General features: G+C 52.5%; 1 protein-coding gene across 1 annotated transcript in view; it reads right to left on the bottom strand.

Annotated features, from left to right (window-relative positions):
- LRRC38 (leucine rich repeat containing 38) overlaps positions 1-5,779 on the bottom strand; it is a 33,906-nt gene extending 28,127 nt beyond the window's left edge. Inside the window, exon 1 of the mRNA XM_052654176.1 lies at positions 5,134-5,779. Coding sequence (XP_052510136.1) covers positions 5,134-5,779 — 646 coding nt within the window. The remainder of the gene's footprint in view (positions 1-5,133) is intronic.
- Between the last annotated feature and the right edge of the window lie 10,570 nt (positions 5,780-16,349).

Here is a 16,349-nt window from a genome sequence, read left to right as displayed (position 1 = left end):
TCATGTCCAATTCTTCTGCAACCTCATTTACTGTAGCCTGCCAAGCTTCTCTGTCCATGGGGATTATCCAGGCAAGAATACTGGAGTGGGTTGCCATTTCCTTCTCCAGGGGATCTTCCTGACCCTGTAATCAAACCCAGTTCTCCAACACTGCAGGGTGATTCTTTACCACTGAGCCACCTGGGAAGCCCTTCAGGAGGTGGCAGCACCTAAAATGCAGATGCCCAGGCCTCATGCACCAGGCCAACATTCAGTGGGTCTGGGGGCCCAGGAATCTGCATGTCAAACAAACTCCCCAGGGATCAGCACACAGAGGCTCCTCACCACCTGTGTGTTTTCATTTCCAACCACCTCGTTGGGCTGCTGTGAACAGAAGACAAGGGGAGGGACCGAAGGGCTTTAAAGATCACCATCTCCCAAGAAGGGTGCTGTCCTGCCACTTCCCTGTCTCCCAGACCCTCCCTTTCTCTCCCTCTCTACCCCACTGTCACCTGAGTGAGTTCCCATGTCGGTATCTTCCAGGTCCGGAGCTCCTTTGAGTCTGCAGGTGGACTCAAAGAAGGATGGTCACTGTTCCCTTGAGGGCACAGTGTCCTACCTGGCCCAGAACCTACTGGCTCCTGGGAGAACCACCAGACCTGGAGCGGAATCTGGGGCTGGAAGGGCAGCCAGCTGTCCCCCAGGGGAGTCAGGGATGGTAGAATAGAGCAGGCGCTATTCCTGCCCTCCTGTTCTAGGCCATCACAAAGAGTTAGGAGTGGAGTCAGACACCCCTGAGTGCGTGCTTATATCAGCCACTAACAACGTGAACTTGTGCAAACCACTTCTTTTCTTTGCACCTCACACCCAGTGGCCAGTTGAGGGTAAAGGTAACTTGCCAGGCATGGGTATTTTATTTATTTAAAAAAAGACAGCCCTGGTAAACCACAAACTGCTACCAGAAGGTAGTGAAAGTGAAAGTTGCTCAGTCACGTCTGTCTCTTTGCCACCCCACGGACTATACAGTCCATGGGATTCTCCAGGCCAGAATACTGGAGTGGGTGGCCTTTCCCTTCTCCAGGGGATCTTCCCAACCCAGGGATCAAACCCAGGTCTCCCTCATTGCAGGCGGATTCTTTACCAGCTGAGCCACAAGGGAAGCCAATTGATAAAACACAGGATGGCCAGTGACGTGAATTTCAAAAAACAACAAATAATTCTATGTGTGCGAATATCCCAAATGTTGCACAGGACATACTTATACTAAAATGTTATGCATTGTTTACCTGAAATTCAGAGTGAATTAGCATCCTGGGATTTTGTTTGTTTTCTTGCTTGGGGTTTGTTTGCTTGCTTGTTGTTGCCAAGTTGGCCGGTGAGCCTTCCTTCAGATCCAGCCCCAGCAGGCTGGCTCCCCCAGACCCCTCTTCCTCTGAAAGCAGAGCCCTGCAGGAGCCCGCACAGAGGGGATCAGGCGGCCCCATGGTGTTCCACTAGCGACCAAGCGCTCCCATCCGCGCAGAGGTTTACCTGGCAGGCATCATGTTTTTGCACTGTCAGAGCTTGTCAAGGTCACTGGTTCTGCCTGGTTTGTTTTTCTGGAGGAGGAAGGGGCAGAGGAGGTAATGGCAAGGGCTTTGCTGGGAGGGGGGCAGGTCTCTGCTGTTTCCTCTGAATTCTCCTACTTAGGCCCTACCTAGAAACCCCTAGAGCCTGTGCCCCAAGGCACCTAGTTTCCTTGGCAGGAAGTGGATGGACTCCAACTTCCAGGAGGCCAGGAGCCCAGAGGTCCTGATCCACCCACCTTCATCTGTATTTAACTCTCTGTATGACCTTGCGCAAGTCACTCCCATCAGCTCTCCAGGCCTTCTGGACAAAACAGGGTAATAACAGTATTAATGCTTATTGGTAGTTCCCATGTATCAGGCACTGTTCTAAGTACCTTGTAGATCCATAGTTCCCAATCTTTTTGACACCAGGGACCAGTTTCACAGAAGACAATTTATCCACAGACCAGAGGGCAGGGGATGGGGTGATTTGGGGATGATTCAAGCGCATTTACATTTATCGTGCTCTTTATTTCTATTATTATGACATCAGTTCCACTTCAGATCATCGGGCATTAGATCCCCGAGGCTGGGGACCGTTATAGAGGCTACCTTTCTCCCCCTCCCCACAGCCCTGCGAGGTGGGAACTAGTATGATTCGCATTTTACAGGAGAGGAAACCGGAAGGCAGAAGCGCACACAGCTAGTGAGAGGGAGAGACAGCGTCTGAGCCAAGCAGGTCTGGGCTGGAGCCTGCTCTCAGCCCCTCACCAGACGCCTCTGTGAAATGTGAGAGGCCCGAATGCATGAGGAGAAGGGAGAGGAGTGATTCATGCCTGACCATCACCTACTCCTTGCTAAAATCACTGTGCCCTTGACAGAGAGGACCGCACACAACCCTCACCGCAAACCTGCTATCGGATTCTGTTCTTCAGTCTGAAGTTAGGGCAGGGAAACGGAGGCACAGAGCGATCTGGGACTCGCCGAGGGTCACAATCAGAGTCCACTCAGAACCCAACTCTCTCACCTCAAGGTCTAGACGAGGTGCTCCACACTCACCCACCCACCCCACCCCCTGCCCCGCTCTGGTTCACAGAGCTGAAGACTCTGCTCTGGCCACAGGCCACGGGCAGTGAGGTCACAGATGTTCTCGTACTTCACCCCATGAGACGCCGGGAGCCCCCAAGCTGTCCTCCTGACGCCTCCATCTTCCCTCCCTGAATGAGACCAACCCTCCACCAGGGCCTGGACACTCTTCCTTGCTCTGGACCCGTCCATCCTTAACCCCCAGGTCTCCATCTGGTGGCTCTTTGCTTTCCTATATTATGGACAAGAGGAAGAATAACGTTTGCTATTCTTGCGTGCTCATGGGTGTTCAGATGCCTCATTGTGTCTGACTCTGTGCAACCCCATGGATGTCAGCCCTCCAGGCTCCTCTGTCCATGGAATTTTCCAGGCAAAAATACTAGAGGGGGTTGCCATTTCCTACTCCAGGGGATTTTCCCTACCCAGGGATTGAACCCACTTCTCCCATGTAGCCTGCATTGGCAAGCAGATTCTCTACCTCTGAGCCACCTGGAAAGCCCTTTCTATTTTTACTGCTCATTCATTTACCCACATTAAGTCACTCTGATACTGACAATCACCAGTCAGACATATTGGTCAGCATTCCTGTGTGTCAATTTCACCCAGGAGAAAGAGGAGGGAGGCTCAAAGAACTTAAGTGACCTGCCCAGAGTCACTCAGCTTTTAAGCCAGATCTCCAATCTATGCCTTCCAAATTCAGGGCTCTATAGAGACCTCAGAGGTCAATTAAAGTACTTTAGAAATGAAAAAACTGAGACCCAGACAGGACACATGTCCTGGTCAAGGTCACAGCCATCCATGGCAGAAATGAGACTGAAATTCACCGCTCCTGACCCATAACACCAAGTCCTCATGTGAATAACAGTGGGAACCAATTATACTCCCTCAGCTGACAATGGGGGTTCATGATGCCAACACCACCGAGAAGCAAAGGCAGAAGCTATTAAAACCAGGGTGAACCCCCATTCCACAATGAGGTCTGCACCTGGACCTCCCTGTCTCCAGGACAGTCTTCTGGTGGGGAGGGTCTGGGAAGCCAGACAGCAAATGCAGGCAAAGTGTAAAGCTGGGGGACTCTGCACCTTGCACGTCAGGTCTTTTTAGAACTTGCTGGTGTGGGAGAGCCAGCCTGGGCTGAAAGGGTCAGCTCAGGAGAGAAATGATCGCCTGGGATGTGTGTTTAGTGACAGTACGGAATGAATAAGTCAGCACAGGAATTCAGGACATAGATGAGCAGCATCCTTGAATTCTCAATAGATGGAAATACATACACATATATATATATTTCTCAAAGATAAATCCACATCAATGTCACCTCACCTTTTTTACTGTGGGTCTTAGCTCTGCTTCCTATTCTGCCAAGCCCCCAGGGGCAAGGCGGGAGGCGGAGTCTGGCTCTGAGGGCTCACTGTTGGGACCACACTCACATGCTCACCAGTGGAAGCCTGGAATCCACTGAAGGTAAGGACAGTCCACCGGCTCAGGGCTCATCCTTATGGATGCTGAGGTCTCCTCTTCTCAGTTCTGCCTTTGCCTCCTTCCTCCTGGCCTTCACAGGGCCCCTTACCTACTGGGCCCTTATGTTCCTGTCTGCCAGCTGGGCACGTATGTCTATGTCACCAACGGAAGAAGTGCACCAGGCAAGCAAAAGGTGTCCCAGCCCAGGAGATTTTTGTTCAGCAATTTCACATCTGGGCTGAAAAGCTACTGCAAATCTTTACTGCACCACTGGCTCTTTGCAGGCTGCTCTTATTTCTCACCAGGAGTATTCCTTACCCCTTTCAGACAGAACAGCAAATTGGCAGCTGAGAAATCAAAACCAGCTCAGGCTCCAGAAGCTATTAGGGAGCTCTTAGAACTGGTGCGCTCTCTCTCCATGTTCAGGGTACTGAGAACGGTGCTGAGTCGCTGCTCACACAGTAGGGAGTCTTCCACTTAGGAGGGGCCCAGAAATAAGGCACATCCATCATTGATATTGTTGTTGTTTGGTCCTGTCCAACTCTTTTGCGACCCCACGGACTCCTCTGTCCATGGGATTTCCCAGAAAAGAATACTGGAGTGGGTTGCCATTTTCTTCTGCAGGGTATCTTTCCCACCCAGAGATCAAACTTGGATTCTTGACCACTGAGCCACCTAGGCAGCCCTACATCCACCAGTGCTAGGAGCCAAAGCCCCATGAGACGATCTGGGAAACCCAGGTTCCAAACATTGTTGGAGGTAAACAAAGGCAAAAGCATAGCAACAAGGCCCAGAAAGTCCAGAGAATTCCAAATGTGTCCCTCCCCACTCTCCTTCTCTAGGAGAGTCCCGGGAAAAGTTCAGGCTGGGAACGTGAGAGGATTACACCCGGAGCAGCTCTCATTCAGGGCAGTGGCCATGAGCGACCAGGTCTCTAATGCCGGTCTCTGCCCCAGAGGGCTGCGCCGAGGCTATCTGGCTGTCGCAGCCTCTCCCCAAGCTGTCCCTCCGTCCCCCCCCCCCCCCGCCCCCCCACACACACAGCTCTCCCGCGCAGATTCACCTTTGGGAAGCTTGGACACGTTCTCCTGGATCCAGGAGAAGAGGTGGGCGAAGTCGCAGTCGCAGAGCCAGGGGTTCCCGTCGAGGCGCAGGGTGCGCAGCGCGGGGAGCGCGGTCAGGGCGGCCACGTTGAGGCTGCGCAGGTTGTTGTCGTTGAGCTCCAGCACCTGCAGCGACTCCAGGGTCTCGAAGGCGGCCTCGTGTACACCAGCCAGGTTGTTGTTGGCCAGGCTTAGCTTGACCAGCCTCCCGGCCGAGCGGAAGGCGCCGGCGCCCAGCTGGGTCAGGTTGTTGTAGCTGAGGTCGAGGAATGCGAGCTTGGCCGAGCCGCTGAACGTACCCTCCTCCAGCGAGCGCAGCGAGTTGTTCCTGAAGTCCAGGTAGACCAGGTCGCCGTAGAAGATGAAGAAGTCCTCGGGGATGTGCTGGATGCGGTTACCAGCCACCAGCAGTTTGCGCACGTCCAGGGGGAAGGGATCCGGCACGCTGGGCAGTCCGCGGTCGCGGCAGTCCACGGTGTGCGGGTCGGTGCAGGCGCAGCCCGCGGGGCACCCGTGTCCGGGCCGGAGCAGCAGCAGGAAGCTAAAGAGCCCCAGCGCCGCGGCGGCGGCGCCGGTGGGGGCGCGGGCGGCGGCGCCGGGGCTCATGGCCTGGACCCGCGCGAACGGCGGCGGCGCGGACGCGACTCTGGGGCTGAGCCCTGGCGCGGGGCGGCTCGCGGGACCCCGGAGGCCGGGCTCGGGGAGGGCGTGCGCCCGGGAGCGCGGGGGCGATGGAGCGCAGCGCGGACCTACCCGGGGAGCCCGAGTGGCCGGGGCGGAGGTGGGGGAACGGGGGACCAGGGAGGGAGGGGCGACGGACTCGCGAAGGATTTACCCGAACAGGAAATTAACCCGCTGGAAAATCCCGGAGGAGAGGCGGGAGTGGTAACGGTAGCGGAGTGGCCGTCGCCAAACGCGGCCCCGCCCGGGCAGCTTCTTTCCGTCACCGGGAGATAAGACCTGTCGCGCAGACTTGGCGCGGGACACTCGACGACCAAGTTCAATTCCCACGCGCCCCCAACCCCAGTGGATTTCTGAGGGCGTGTCGGGAGCGTGCCCCCACCCTCCGCCCCGAGCCCGCCAGGTGTCAAAGCGCGCTCCCCGCGCGCCACCCCTGCTGCAAACGGGAGCGCAACCTGGGTCCCTCTGGCACTGCGCCGGGTGCAATTCTGGCAGGCTCTCGCGGGGCCGTGCCCGGGTCTGCCGAGCCGGCACTGGGCGGGGCTCCAGCGGGCTCCAGGGAGCTTCAGGGTGGCTGACCTTCCTACCTCTTTTCCTCCGCCGGCACTTAACCCCTCTCACGGAGGCTGGCGGGGTCAACCGGAGCGGGCGCTGCCAGGGCCCTCGCTGTGGCCCGAAGGAAAGCCAGGGCCAGTCAGCAGTTTCCACGCTGGCCCGAGTGTGTAGGGGACCTGGCAGCCACCGGGCGCGGATCCTCTGCTGGTCTAACCAAGGCCTAACCGAGAGGCCGCCTGGCCTGGGCTCAGAGGCCTGGGTTTCCAGTTGTGTGGACCCAGTACCTGTAACTTTCTCCTCTCTGGACCCCGTGCACCCTGTCTGTCAAATGGGAGACAGTAATATGTATGACTCCAGCTTGGGGGGAGGAAGACAGTCAAGAGAAAGAGTTTAAGGATGAGCTCTTCCCTGGTAATTTCTACCCTCTCCCCAGCAAAACCCCAGCTTTTGTCCCCAAGGAAGGTGGTCAGAGAGGACAGCAAGTAGTATGTGAGTCTAGCCCTCATCACTTCACCCACCCCTCAAATCAAACTCCCTTCCCTCTCCAGCCCCATTTTAGAAACTTTTCTAAGGAGAAGTCCTCACAGAGCCACCAAGAGATGGTTCTGCTGTTAGCTATTTTGGTCCAAATGTCCTGTAATTGATAAGCTCCCACTGGACCAAAATAACCTAGCAACAGCTGTTGGGCAGCAGGCCCCCAATACCCTGCCCTGGGCCCTGGCCCCTGGCCCCACGCAGATTGGTGGAGGCTTGAATTCTGAAGCCGCAAAGCTAAGCCCTCGGCCTTTTTCCAAAGGTATATGAGGCCCGATGCTTTCCGATGGATCAAAACCCTGAGCCTCTGGGACTGAGCCAAGGGCTCAACAGAGAATGAGTATTTGCAGGAGCCCTGGGAAAGGAGGGGTACAGAGCCCTGGGGGAAGCTTTGAGGCACTTGGGGTCCTGTTTACACCCCCAGCCTCCATGCCAGACCTCCTGAGTTTCCTGTCTGTCCCCGCTCTCTTGGGGTCCCCAGTTTGTCTTTGTCATCCCCAGCTCTAAGAGCTCAGCCCCCACTCTGGTCTCTGGCTGCATTAATGATGCATTATTGCAGTGTCAAAGCAAAGGCCAATGACAGAATAAACAGGTCCCCCCATTGCAACTATCCAGGAACACTCTGGAAGCATCTGCTATACCCTCCACTCCTCGAACCTCAAGCTCAGCTCTGATTCCTCACTCCAGTATAGAGGGGAACCTGTTTCTTCCTGGTTTGAGCCCCTAGCATCACTGCTACAGGGCACCTGCATTTGACTGGGCTGCCATTTTGCATGCATGCACCCATGTGCCTGTGTGTCTGAGTGTGTATCAACCTTCCCTGCCAATTGATCTGGTTGGCTGGAGCCCTGGCCTGAATGTCAAGCTCCTGGACTTGGTCCTGGCCCCACTACTGGCTATAGAACTTTCCACAGGCTGCTTGATCTCTCTGGGGAAATACTACCCAGCCTGGGATCCCTGAAAATCAACTCTGCAGAATTTCAAAAACTCTGGTGAAAATTGAGCCTTTATCTATGAAGAGGTCACCCAGAGCAAATGCCACAGTTCTTGGCAATGAAGTCAGTGATAGCCCTAGTTCTTTTGCACTGAGCAGAAACTGGTGACTTTGATTAATGGAAACAGATGAATTTCTACCTAATAAATGCAGAGCCTTTAGCAAGGGCCTGCAAAACGGGGATGTGCGGTGGTAAGATAATAAAAGGGTCCTCGATAAGGAGAATGTTGAGAAATGACACTCTTGGCCTTGACTGCCTCCTCTTGAAACTGGAGAGAAAATACCTTCCCTCTCCCCTTTCACAGCCGATGTGAAGGCCACTTGGGGAGATATTGGTTTGGAACGTGAGCTGGAAAGTGTTTGGAGAGACAGTGCATATAAAAATGGCCATAAGTCTTGCTGTGGCAGGAACTCCTTGCTTCTTGCTTTGAGTGTCCCCCAAGGTGCCTTGAATTTAAATCAAAAGCCATTTTTCATAAATAACAGCAGGAACAGACATGACTAGATTTCGTGGGGTGCAGGGAGCTCCTCCCCATATTCCAGGACTCTCTTTCCTTGGGAAAATGCAAGGTTTGCCACCTCTGATGTTCCCCCAGCAAGGAAAACATAGCTGTGACCTCAGCAAGGTCACACTGTGAGTCGGTGATAGTTGTTGGAAATAGAACACAGGCAGCCAACTCCCCAGCTGCCTCCCCTTGAAGGGGGCCTCTTACAACCCCAGGGAAAAGCACTACAAGTGATGTGGACAGACCTTCAGAGACTCGGTTTGTCAACTCCCTTTCTATATTTATTCCCAGAGTCAACACACTTTGTGATTTCTGATCAAGAGGTTCAAAACAGGGGGACAAATACCCAAGGTATCTCTCATGTTTTCAAAACCTGATGTCACACATTCCCCAAGTCACCAAGCAGAAACCCTGGCTCCTCTTCTGAGCTCCCCAAGCTACAGAGCACTTCCTATAAGTGGCCCCTGGTCCGACTCCCCCTGAAATTGGGCCTTGGGAGCTATGTAAGTGGGCTTTCCTGGTGGCTCAGGCAGTAAAGAATCTGCCTGCAATGCAGGAGACCTAGGTTCAGTCCCTGGGTTGGGAAAATACCGTGGAGAAGGGAATGGCAACCCACTCCATATTCTTGCCTGGAGAATTCCATGGACAGAGGACCCTGGCAGGCTACAGTTCATGGGGTCAGAAAAGAGTCAGACACAACTGAGCAACTATAATGTGGGTGGGGTCCCAAGGAAATCCCCCACATGGTATCTTGTCCCTAAGCAAAAACCATCTGGTTGTGTGTCTAGTCAAGGCTATGGTTTTTCCAGTGGTCATGTATGGATGTGAGAGTTGGACTGTGAAGAAGGCTGAGCGCTGAAGAATTGATGCTTTTGAACTGTGGTGTTGGAGAAGACTCTTGAGAGTCCCTTGGACTGCAAGGAGATCCAACCAGTCCATTCTGAAGGAGATCAGCCCTGGGATTTCTTTGGAAGGAATGATGCTAAAGCTGAAACTCCAGCACTTTGGCCACCTCATGCGAAGAGTTGGCTCATTGGAAAAGACTCTGATGCTGGGAGGGATTGGGGGCAGGAGAAGAAGGGGACGACAGAGGATGAGATGGCTGGGTGGCATCACTGACTGGATGGACGCGAGTCTGAGTGAACTCCGGGAGTTGGTGATGGACAGGGAGGCCTGGCGTGCTGCGATTCAGGGGATCGCAAAGAGTCGGACACGACTGAGCGACTGACCTGACTGACTGACTGACTGACTGTGTGATCAGCCCTCTTGGTTGCCAGACTGACTTCTACATTAGTCTAAATCCTAGGCCCTAAATTGTAAACAAGATGATCCCAGTATGGTATGTGCTGGAGTCTGAATTTGGATACAGGTGCTAGGTTTGATGGCGCCCCACTCCAGTGCTCTCGCCTGGAAAATCCCATGGAGGGAGGAGCCTGGTGGGCTGCAGTCCACGGGGTCACGAAGAGTCGGACAGGACAGACCGACTTCCCTTTCCCTTTTCACTTTCACACATTGGAGAAGGAAATGGCAGCCCACTCCAGTGTTCTTGCCTGGAGAATCCCAGGGACAGGGAAGCCTGGTGGGCTGCCGTCTAGGGGGTCGCACAGAGTCGGACACGACTGAAGCAATTTAGCAGCAGAAGCAGCAGCTAGGTTTGAATGATAAGAGCGTGGCTGCTGTTTGGTGATGTCATTTGAGTTACTAGCATGTATCACCTCTGATGAACGCCTGGCTGACCTGGCACCCCATAGACCCCAAGAACGGAGATGTGCCCTGGCCCTTTGCCTGGGGGCAGGCTGACTCCAGGGAACTGGCTTTCTGCCCCAGGACATCGCGGTGTATCTGTGCCCCCATTAAGGGTCTAACAGCAAGCTCTTCTTTGTTCCCACCCGCTGTTCTTCCCAGCTATCACCACCAGGGGGCTCCATCCACCGCTTGTATAGGTGAGAACTGAACCCTTCCTCTCTCAAGGCACCAGCTGTGTCCTCGGTTAGTTTGGGGTGGTGAGAGGAACAGTAAGACTTGCTTTTGTTTTGCTCCTCTCTGGCAAGGCTGGACCCACTTTTTGGAAGAAAAGCTTTTGCCCCTGTTTCACCCCTGGAACTGGGAAACGGATCCTTAACCAGCCGCAGTGGGAGGCAGATGGTGCTTGTGGTGGTTGTGAATTAGTCACTAAGTCATGTCCGACTCTTTGGGATCCCTGGGTCTGGAAGATCCCCAGGAGAAGGAATTGGCAACCCACCTCAGTCTTCTCGCCTGAGAAATCCCACGGACAGGGATGGCTGTGGTTAATAACATGGATTTGGAGTCACACAGTCGGGTCAAACTTGGCTGTCTTGTACTCTGGCTCGGTCACCTCTGGCAAGTCACTTCATTTTTCTAAGCCTCAGTTTTCCCATCAATGAAATGGGATAACACTAGTGCCTACTTCACTGGGTTGTTATGAGGATTAAATGGCATATCTGTGGAGTGCTTAGCAGTGAGTTTGACATGACAAATGGCCACTTAATTATCTATTTATTTATTTTTTCACCGATAGCACATAAATATTTAATGGAGGTGGTATTCTTTAGTTAAAGAATAAAAGTGTTTGTCTGAAATATATTTGCCTCTGTGTGTGTGTGTGCACGTGCAGTTGTGTCCAACTCTTGGCGACCCCATGGACTGTACCCTGCCAGACTCCTCTGTCCATGAGATTCTCCAGGCAAGAATACTGGAGTGGGTTATGTTTTCCTACTCCAAGGGATCTTCCTGACCCAGGGATCGAACCTGCATCTCTTGAGTCTCCTGCATTGGCAGGTGAGTTCTTAACCACTGACCCACCTGGGAAACTCATATTTGCTGTGGGTATATATGTATATTTGTCCTAACATTGTAGAATCAGTTTTAATAACTCTCCATGCCCTGAACCTTATTCCAGATGTAGCATCTCTCAGACAGACAGACACACACACACACATACACACACTCCTTTAGCCCTCTCCAGCTCTGGCTGACTTTGTGAGCCCAGTTGTAGGTGAGCAGCTTCCAGCATCCTGGCTTGGTTGGCCTGAGCGTGGGCAGACTAATGAGACCAAGGACACGGGGTCAGTCCCTCAGCCCGGCACAAGGAGACATCTGTTCTCTGCTCACGGCCGGTGCTCCTAGTGCCGGCCAGCCATCCAGCAAATGTGTGACCTTGGTTAAAGAGGATGGAGATGGTGCCACCCTGTCTCCCGCAGGAGAAAAACACGGGGCACACATCCCACGAGTCAAGGGCACCATCACCCCACAGGCAGGAGGCTCAGGTAGCAGGAAGCTCGGGACTCATCCCAGCTTCCTCTCCCCTCACACTCACCTCCTGTCCACTGACAAGGCCCCTTGGTGCTACGTCTCTGCCTCCACTGGGACCTTCTTCGCCCAGACAGGCATCGTCTTTTACAGAAGCCCCCGCTGGCTTTCCTACTTCCAGCCTTGCCCAATCCCCACTCACTCTCCAGAAAGCCAAGGTAAGCCTTTGAAAATATACACTGGACACATCACCTTCCTGTCCAGACACCCCCATTGCTTCCTGTGAGTGGTAGGCAGACTTCTAAGGGAACCCCCAGTGATCCCCACTGATCCCTGAATGAGGGCATGACCTGTGACTTGCTTCTTTTTTTAACTTTGTATTTTATATTGAAGTATAGCTGATTAAGGGCTTCCTGGTAGCTCAGCTGGTAAAGAATACGCCTGCAATGTGGGAGGCCTGGGTTCTATCCCTGGGTTGGGAAGATCCCCCGGAGAAGGGAAAGGCTACCCACTCCAGTATTCTGGCCTGGGGAATTCCATGAACTGTATAGTCCATGGGGTTGCAAAGAGTCGGGCAGGACTGAGCGACTTTCACTTTCACATAGCTGATTAACAATGTTGTGATAATCTCAGGTGGACAGCAAAGGGACTCAGCCATACACATACGTGTATCCATTCTTCCCCAAGCTCCTCTCCCTCCCAGGCTGCCACATAACATTGAGCAGAATTCCCTGTGCTCTACAGTAGGTCCTTGTTTGTTAACCATTTTAAATAGAGCAGTGTGTGCTTGTCCATCCCAAACTCACTAACTCTCCCCCCGCCCCCATAACTTGCTCCTAACATGTTTGGCCAAGGTGAGGGATGCCATTTCTGTGACTCGATCACGAGAGACAGTGACTTCCACCTTGCTATCAGATCCTCTCTGCCATCACTTTGGCTCGTGTGGTCGTGTGATGAAGCGGGCTGCCGTGTTGGGAGTGTCCTGCACAGCAAGGAGCTAAAGATGGCTCAGGTCTACCAGCCCACGAGGAACTGAGTCCTACCAACAGCCACATAAACCCAGCAAACGTTTTCGCTGCAGCCTGTCAACAAGACTAAGCAGCGGACCCAGCGAAGGCCTGTCAGACTCCTGACCCACAGAAACCATCAGATTAAAATGTTTGGGGGATCTGTTTGTTTTGGCCGCATCATGCAGTGTGTGTGATCTTAGTTCCCCGGCCAGGGATCGAACCCACACCCGCTACATTGGAATCGTGGAGTCTTAACCACTGGATTGTCAGGAAAGTCCTTGGTTTTTGTTTTATTTTTATTGTTTAATTCTGTCTTTGGCTGTGCTGGGTCTTTGTTGCTGGACAGACTTCTTTCTCTAGTTGCTGAGTTGAGGGGCTACTCTCCAGTTGCAGTGCTTGGGCCTCTCGTTGCAGTGGCTTCTCTCATTGGGGAGCATGGGCTCTAGGGTGCTAAGGCTTCAGTAGTTGCAACTCCCAGGCTCTAGAGCACAGGCTCAATAGTTAAGGCTCATGGGCTTAGTTGGAGAAGGCAGTGGCACCCCACTCCAGTACTCTTGCCTGGAAAATCCCATGGACAGAGGAGCCTGGTGGGCTGCAGTCCATGGGGTCTCAAAGAGACAGACACGACTGAGCGACTTCACTTTCACTTTTCACTTTCACTTTTCACTTTCATGCATTGGAGACAGAAATGGCAACCCACTCCAGGGTTCTTGCCTGGAGAATCCCAGGGACAGAGGAGCCTGGTGGGCTGCCATCTATGTGGTCTCACAGAGTCAGACACGACTTAGCATCAGCAGCGGCAGCAGCATGGGCTTAGTTGCTTCACAGCATGTGGGATCTTCCCACATCAGGGATTGAACCCATGTCTCCTGCATTGGCAGACAGATTCTTTACGACTGAGCAACCAAAGAAGCCCTGCTCTTTTTGTTTTAAATTGCTAAATTTCTGGGGCATTTGTTACACAGCAATAGCTAGCTAATACACCTTGGCACTTGAAACAAAACTCTACCAGACCCTGCATGCTCTGGCCCCACGTGCCTCTCTCAGCATTTTGGACTCCTCTCCCCTTGGCTCACCACCCTCCAGCCACTCTAGTCTTTTTGTACATCTAATTTATCATGTTTGTTCCATCCCCAGGATGTCTGAATGTGCTGTGCCCTTGGGCTGGAACGCTTCCTGCCCCACTCCACCCCCAGCTTTTGGCATGGTTGGTGCCATTTGGTCGTTCAGATTTTCCCAGCCCAAATGTCACCTCCTCTGACTGGCCTCCATTGAGCTCCTTCTCCCCGTGCATCACGTCTGTGCTACCACCTAGCTTTGTTTTCTTCAGAGCATTCCTTACCACTTGATATTACCTAGCCTGCTAGATAATTTGCTTATTCACTTTACCTCCTGCCACTGAAATAGAACTTCTAAGAGGACATTTTGTTGTTGTTGCTCAGTTGCTAAGTCATGCCCAACTCTTTGTGACTCCATGGACTGCAGCATGCCAGGCTCCTCTGTCCTCCACTATCTTCCAGAGTTTCCTCAAATTCATGTCCATTGAGTTGGTGATGCCATCCAACCATCTCATCCTCTGCCTCCTCCTTCTCCTCCTGACCTCTGTCTTTCCCAGCATCAGGGTCTTTTCCAGAGTCAGCTCTTCCCATCAGGTGGCCAAAATATTGGAGCTTCTGCTTTAGTATTCTTGCCTGGAGAACCCCATGGACACTACATTGCCCCAGTTCCTAGAATCAGCCCCAAAATATAATAGGCACTTGGAAAATGCTTAATTAATTTTCATCTACAAATGATGTTTTTCCACTAGGCCACCAGTTTCTCCATAGCTCCCAGTGGTGTTTCACCTGGAGATGCCCACCCACCTCCTAGAGGGAGCAAGGACCTTCATCCCTTCCTAGGTGACCTCAGCTCTGGTCTCATGGAGGGAGAGGGATTCATATGTGGAACACAAAGTGCCAGCTGTATGCTTCAAGTAGCCTGGGAGTTTGGGCTCCCCAAACACATTTTTAGCTACACTCCACCCCGTCAAAGCCCACAGCACTTTATTGCATTTACCTTCGAGTCTTCACACACATTCTCTTTCCTGCTTGCCTCTTACTATGTTCGCAGTTTGGCTCAAGGAAACTTAGCCTCCTCCAGGGAGCCTTCAAGAATTGCTCTGAACAATTCCCTGGTCCCCTTATGATCCATCCTGGGAGAATAGGTGCTGTGTTAGGTATGGGGGTATAAGGATGAAGCAAGGATGGCCCCATGCTCAAGGACCCCCTAACTTAGGGGGCAGCCATTGGAAGAGATAACCACAATTTGGTTACAGTTCAGGACTTACCTGTCTGTCTGAAAACTCCAATGCATGCTGCTTTGTTAACCACACTGAAATAGGCAATAAATTGGATAGAGGTAGGGCTTAAAACATCGGCCCGTGGGCCGGTCAGGCTGCTTTCTAATCCTACTTCCATCACTTCTAGACTGCATCTTTTCTGCAAGTTATCTCTCAAAGCTCCAGTGGCTTCATCTGTAACATGGAGACTAATTGTATCCTTCTCGTAGGGTCACCATGAGGATGAAATGAGATAATGTACAAATTAGCATGTTAACACATCAACCGGGTGTTCAAAGTAGCAACACCTGACCTGTCATCCATTTAGATTCCTCCTGCAACAAACGTCTGTTGCCTGCTTAATATTCACAAGAAAGGCATTGACCTGGGTTCTGAGGAGCTAAAGATAGAGTAGACAGCCTCCGCTCTCAGGTGACTCACAAACTCTGTGAAGAGACAGGACACAGCAGCAGCAGAGAGCAGACAACTCAAGGACTCACTGCATGATAACTGACAACAAGCCTCATGAGTTCATAAACGTCACCGGCGTCTGGAGGAAGCAAGGAAGCTCGGGTTGGTATGATTGGGGAAACGTACATCTGACACCGTTAACCATATTTTCTAAATCAGGTTTTGGAGCACATTTGGCTTCATGCTCTGTACTCTGGCATGTGGCTTTCCCTCTGCCCGTCCACCTGGCAGGTGCCTGCTCGCCCTTCAAGACACTGTGCATTTCTTTAGGTGGCCTTGACCTTCCCCGGCGCAGCCTCCTTCACCTCTCTTGCTCTCCAGGCTTCTCTCACTGTCCCTTGCATGTGCTGTGGCATTTATTGATGACATGTTTGTCTCCCCTGCTGGACATTAGTGAGTTCTGGTGTGAGAAGAAAGGTCCTTAGGAACAAGGACTACAGGAAAAGGTCCTTGTGAACAAAGTGGGTGTCCTTTCCATCTTTAAATCTTGGAACCCAGCACAGGTCAGCTGCTCCATATCTTTGCCTGATGAACAAATGAGTGTAGGCCTATATAAATGAATGATTCTGCCATTTGGAACGATACTCAGGCAAAAAATATTTGAAGTCTGAGTTGCTTTGGAAAGCTCAAGTGGTATGAGATCTCTGTAATTACGCTGCAGAACGGTTCATTCAGCCCTACGAGTACTACATGTCTGTTCTGTGGCCCCGTGACTCCCAGCTCACTGCCACCACCCCACCCCAGTAACAATGACAGTGACCCCAAGCCCTCTCATTAACCATTTACGGGACTGCAAAGCCCTTTACACCCATGATCTCAAAGCAGTTGTCAGGGTTGC

The sequence above is a fragment of the Budorcas taxicolor genome, chromosome 16 (assembly GCF_023091745.1).
Source record: "Budorcas taxicolor isolate Tak-1 chromosome 16, Takin1.1, whole genome shotgun sequence".
Lineage (NCBI taxonomy): Eukaryota > Metazoa > Chordata > Mammalia > Artiodactyla > Bovidae > Budorcas > Budorcas taxicolor.
Note: the sequence above shows the minus strand (reverse complement) of the source record. Positions and strands in the feature narration are given on the sequence as shown.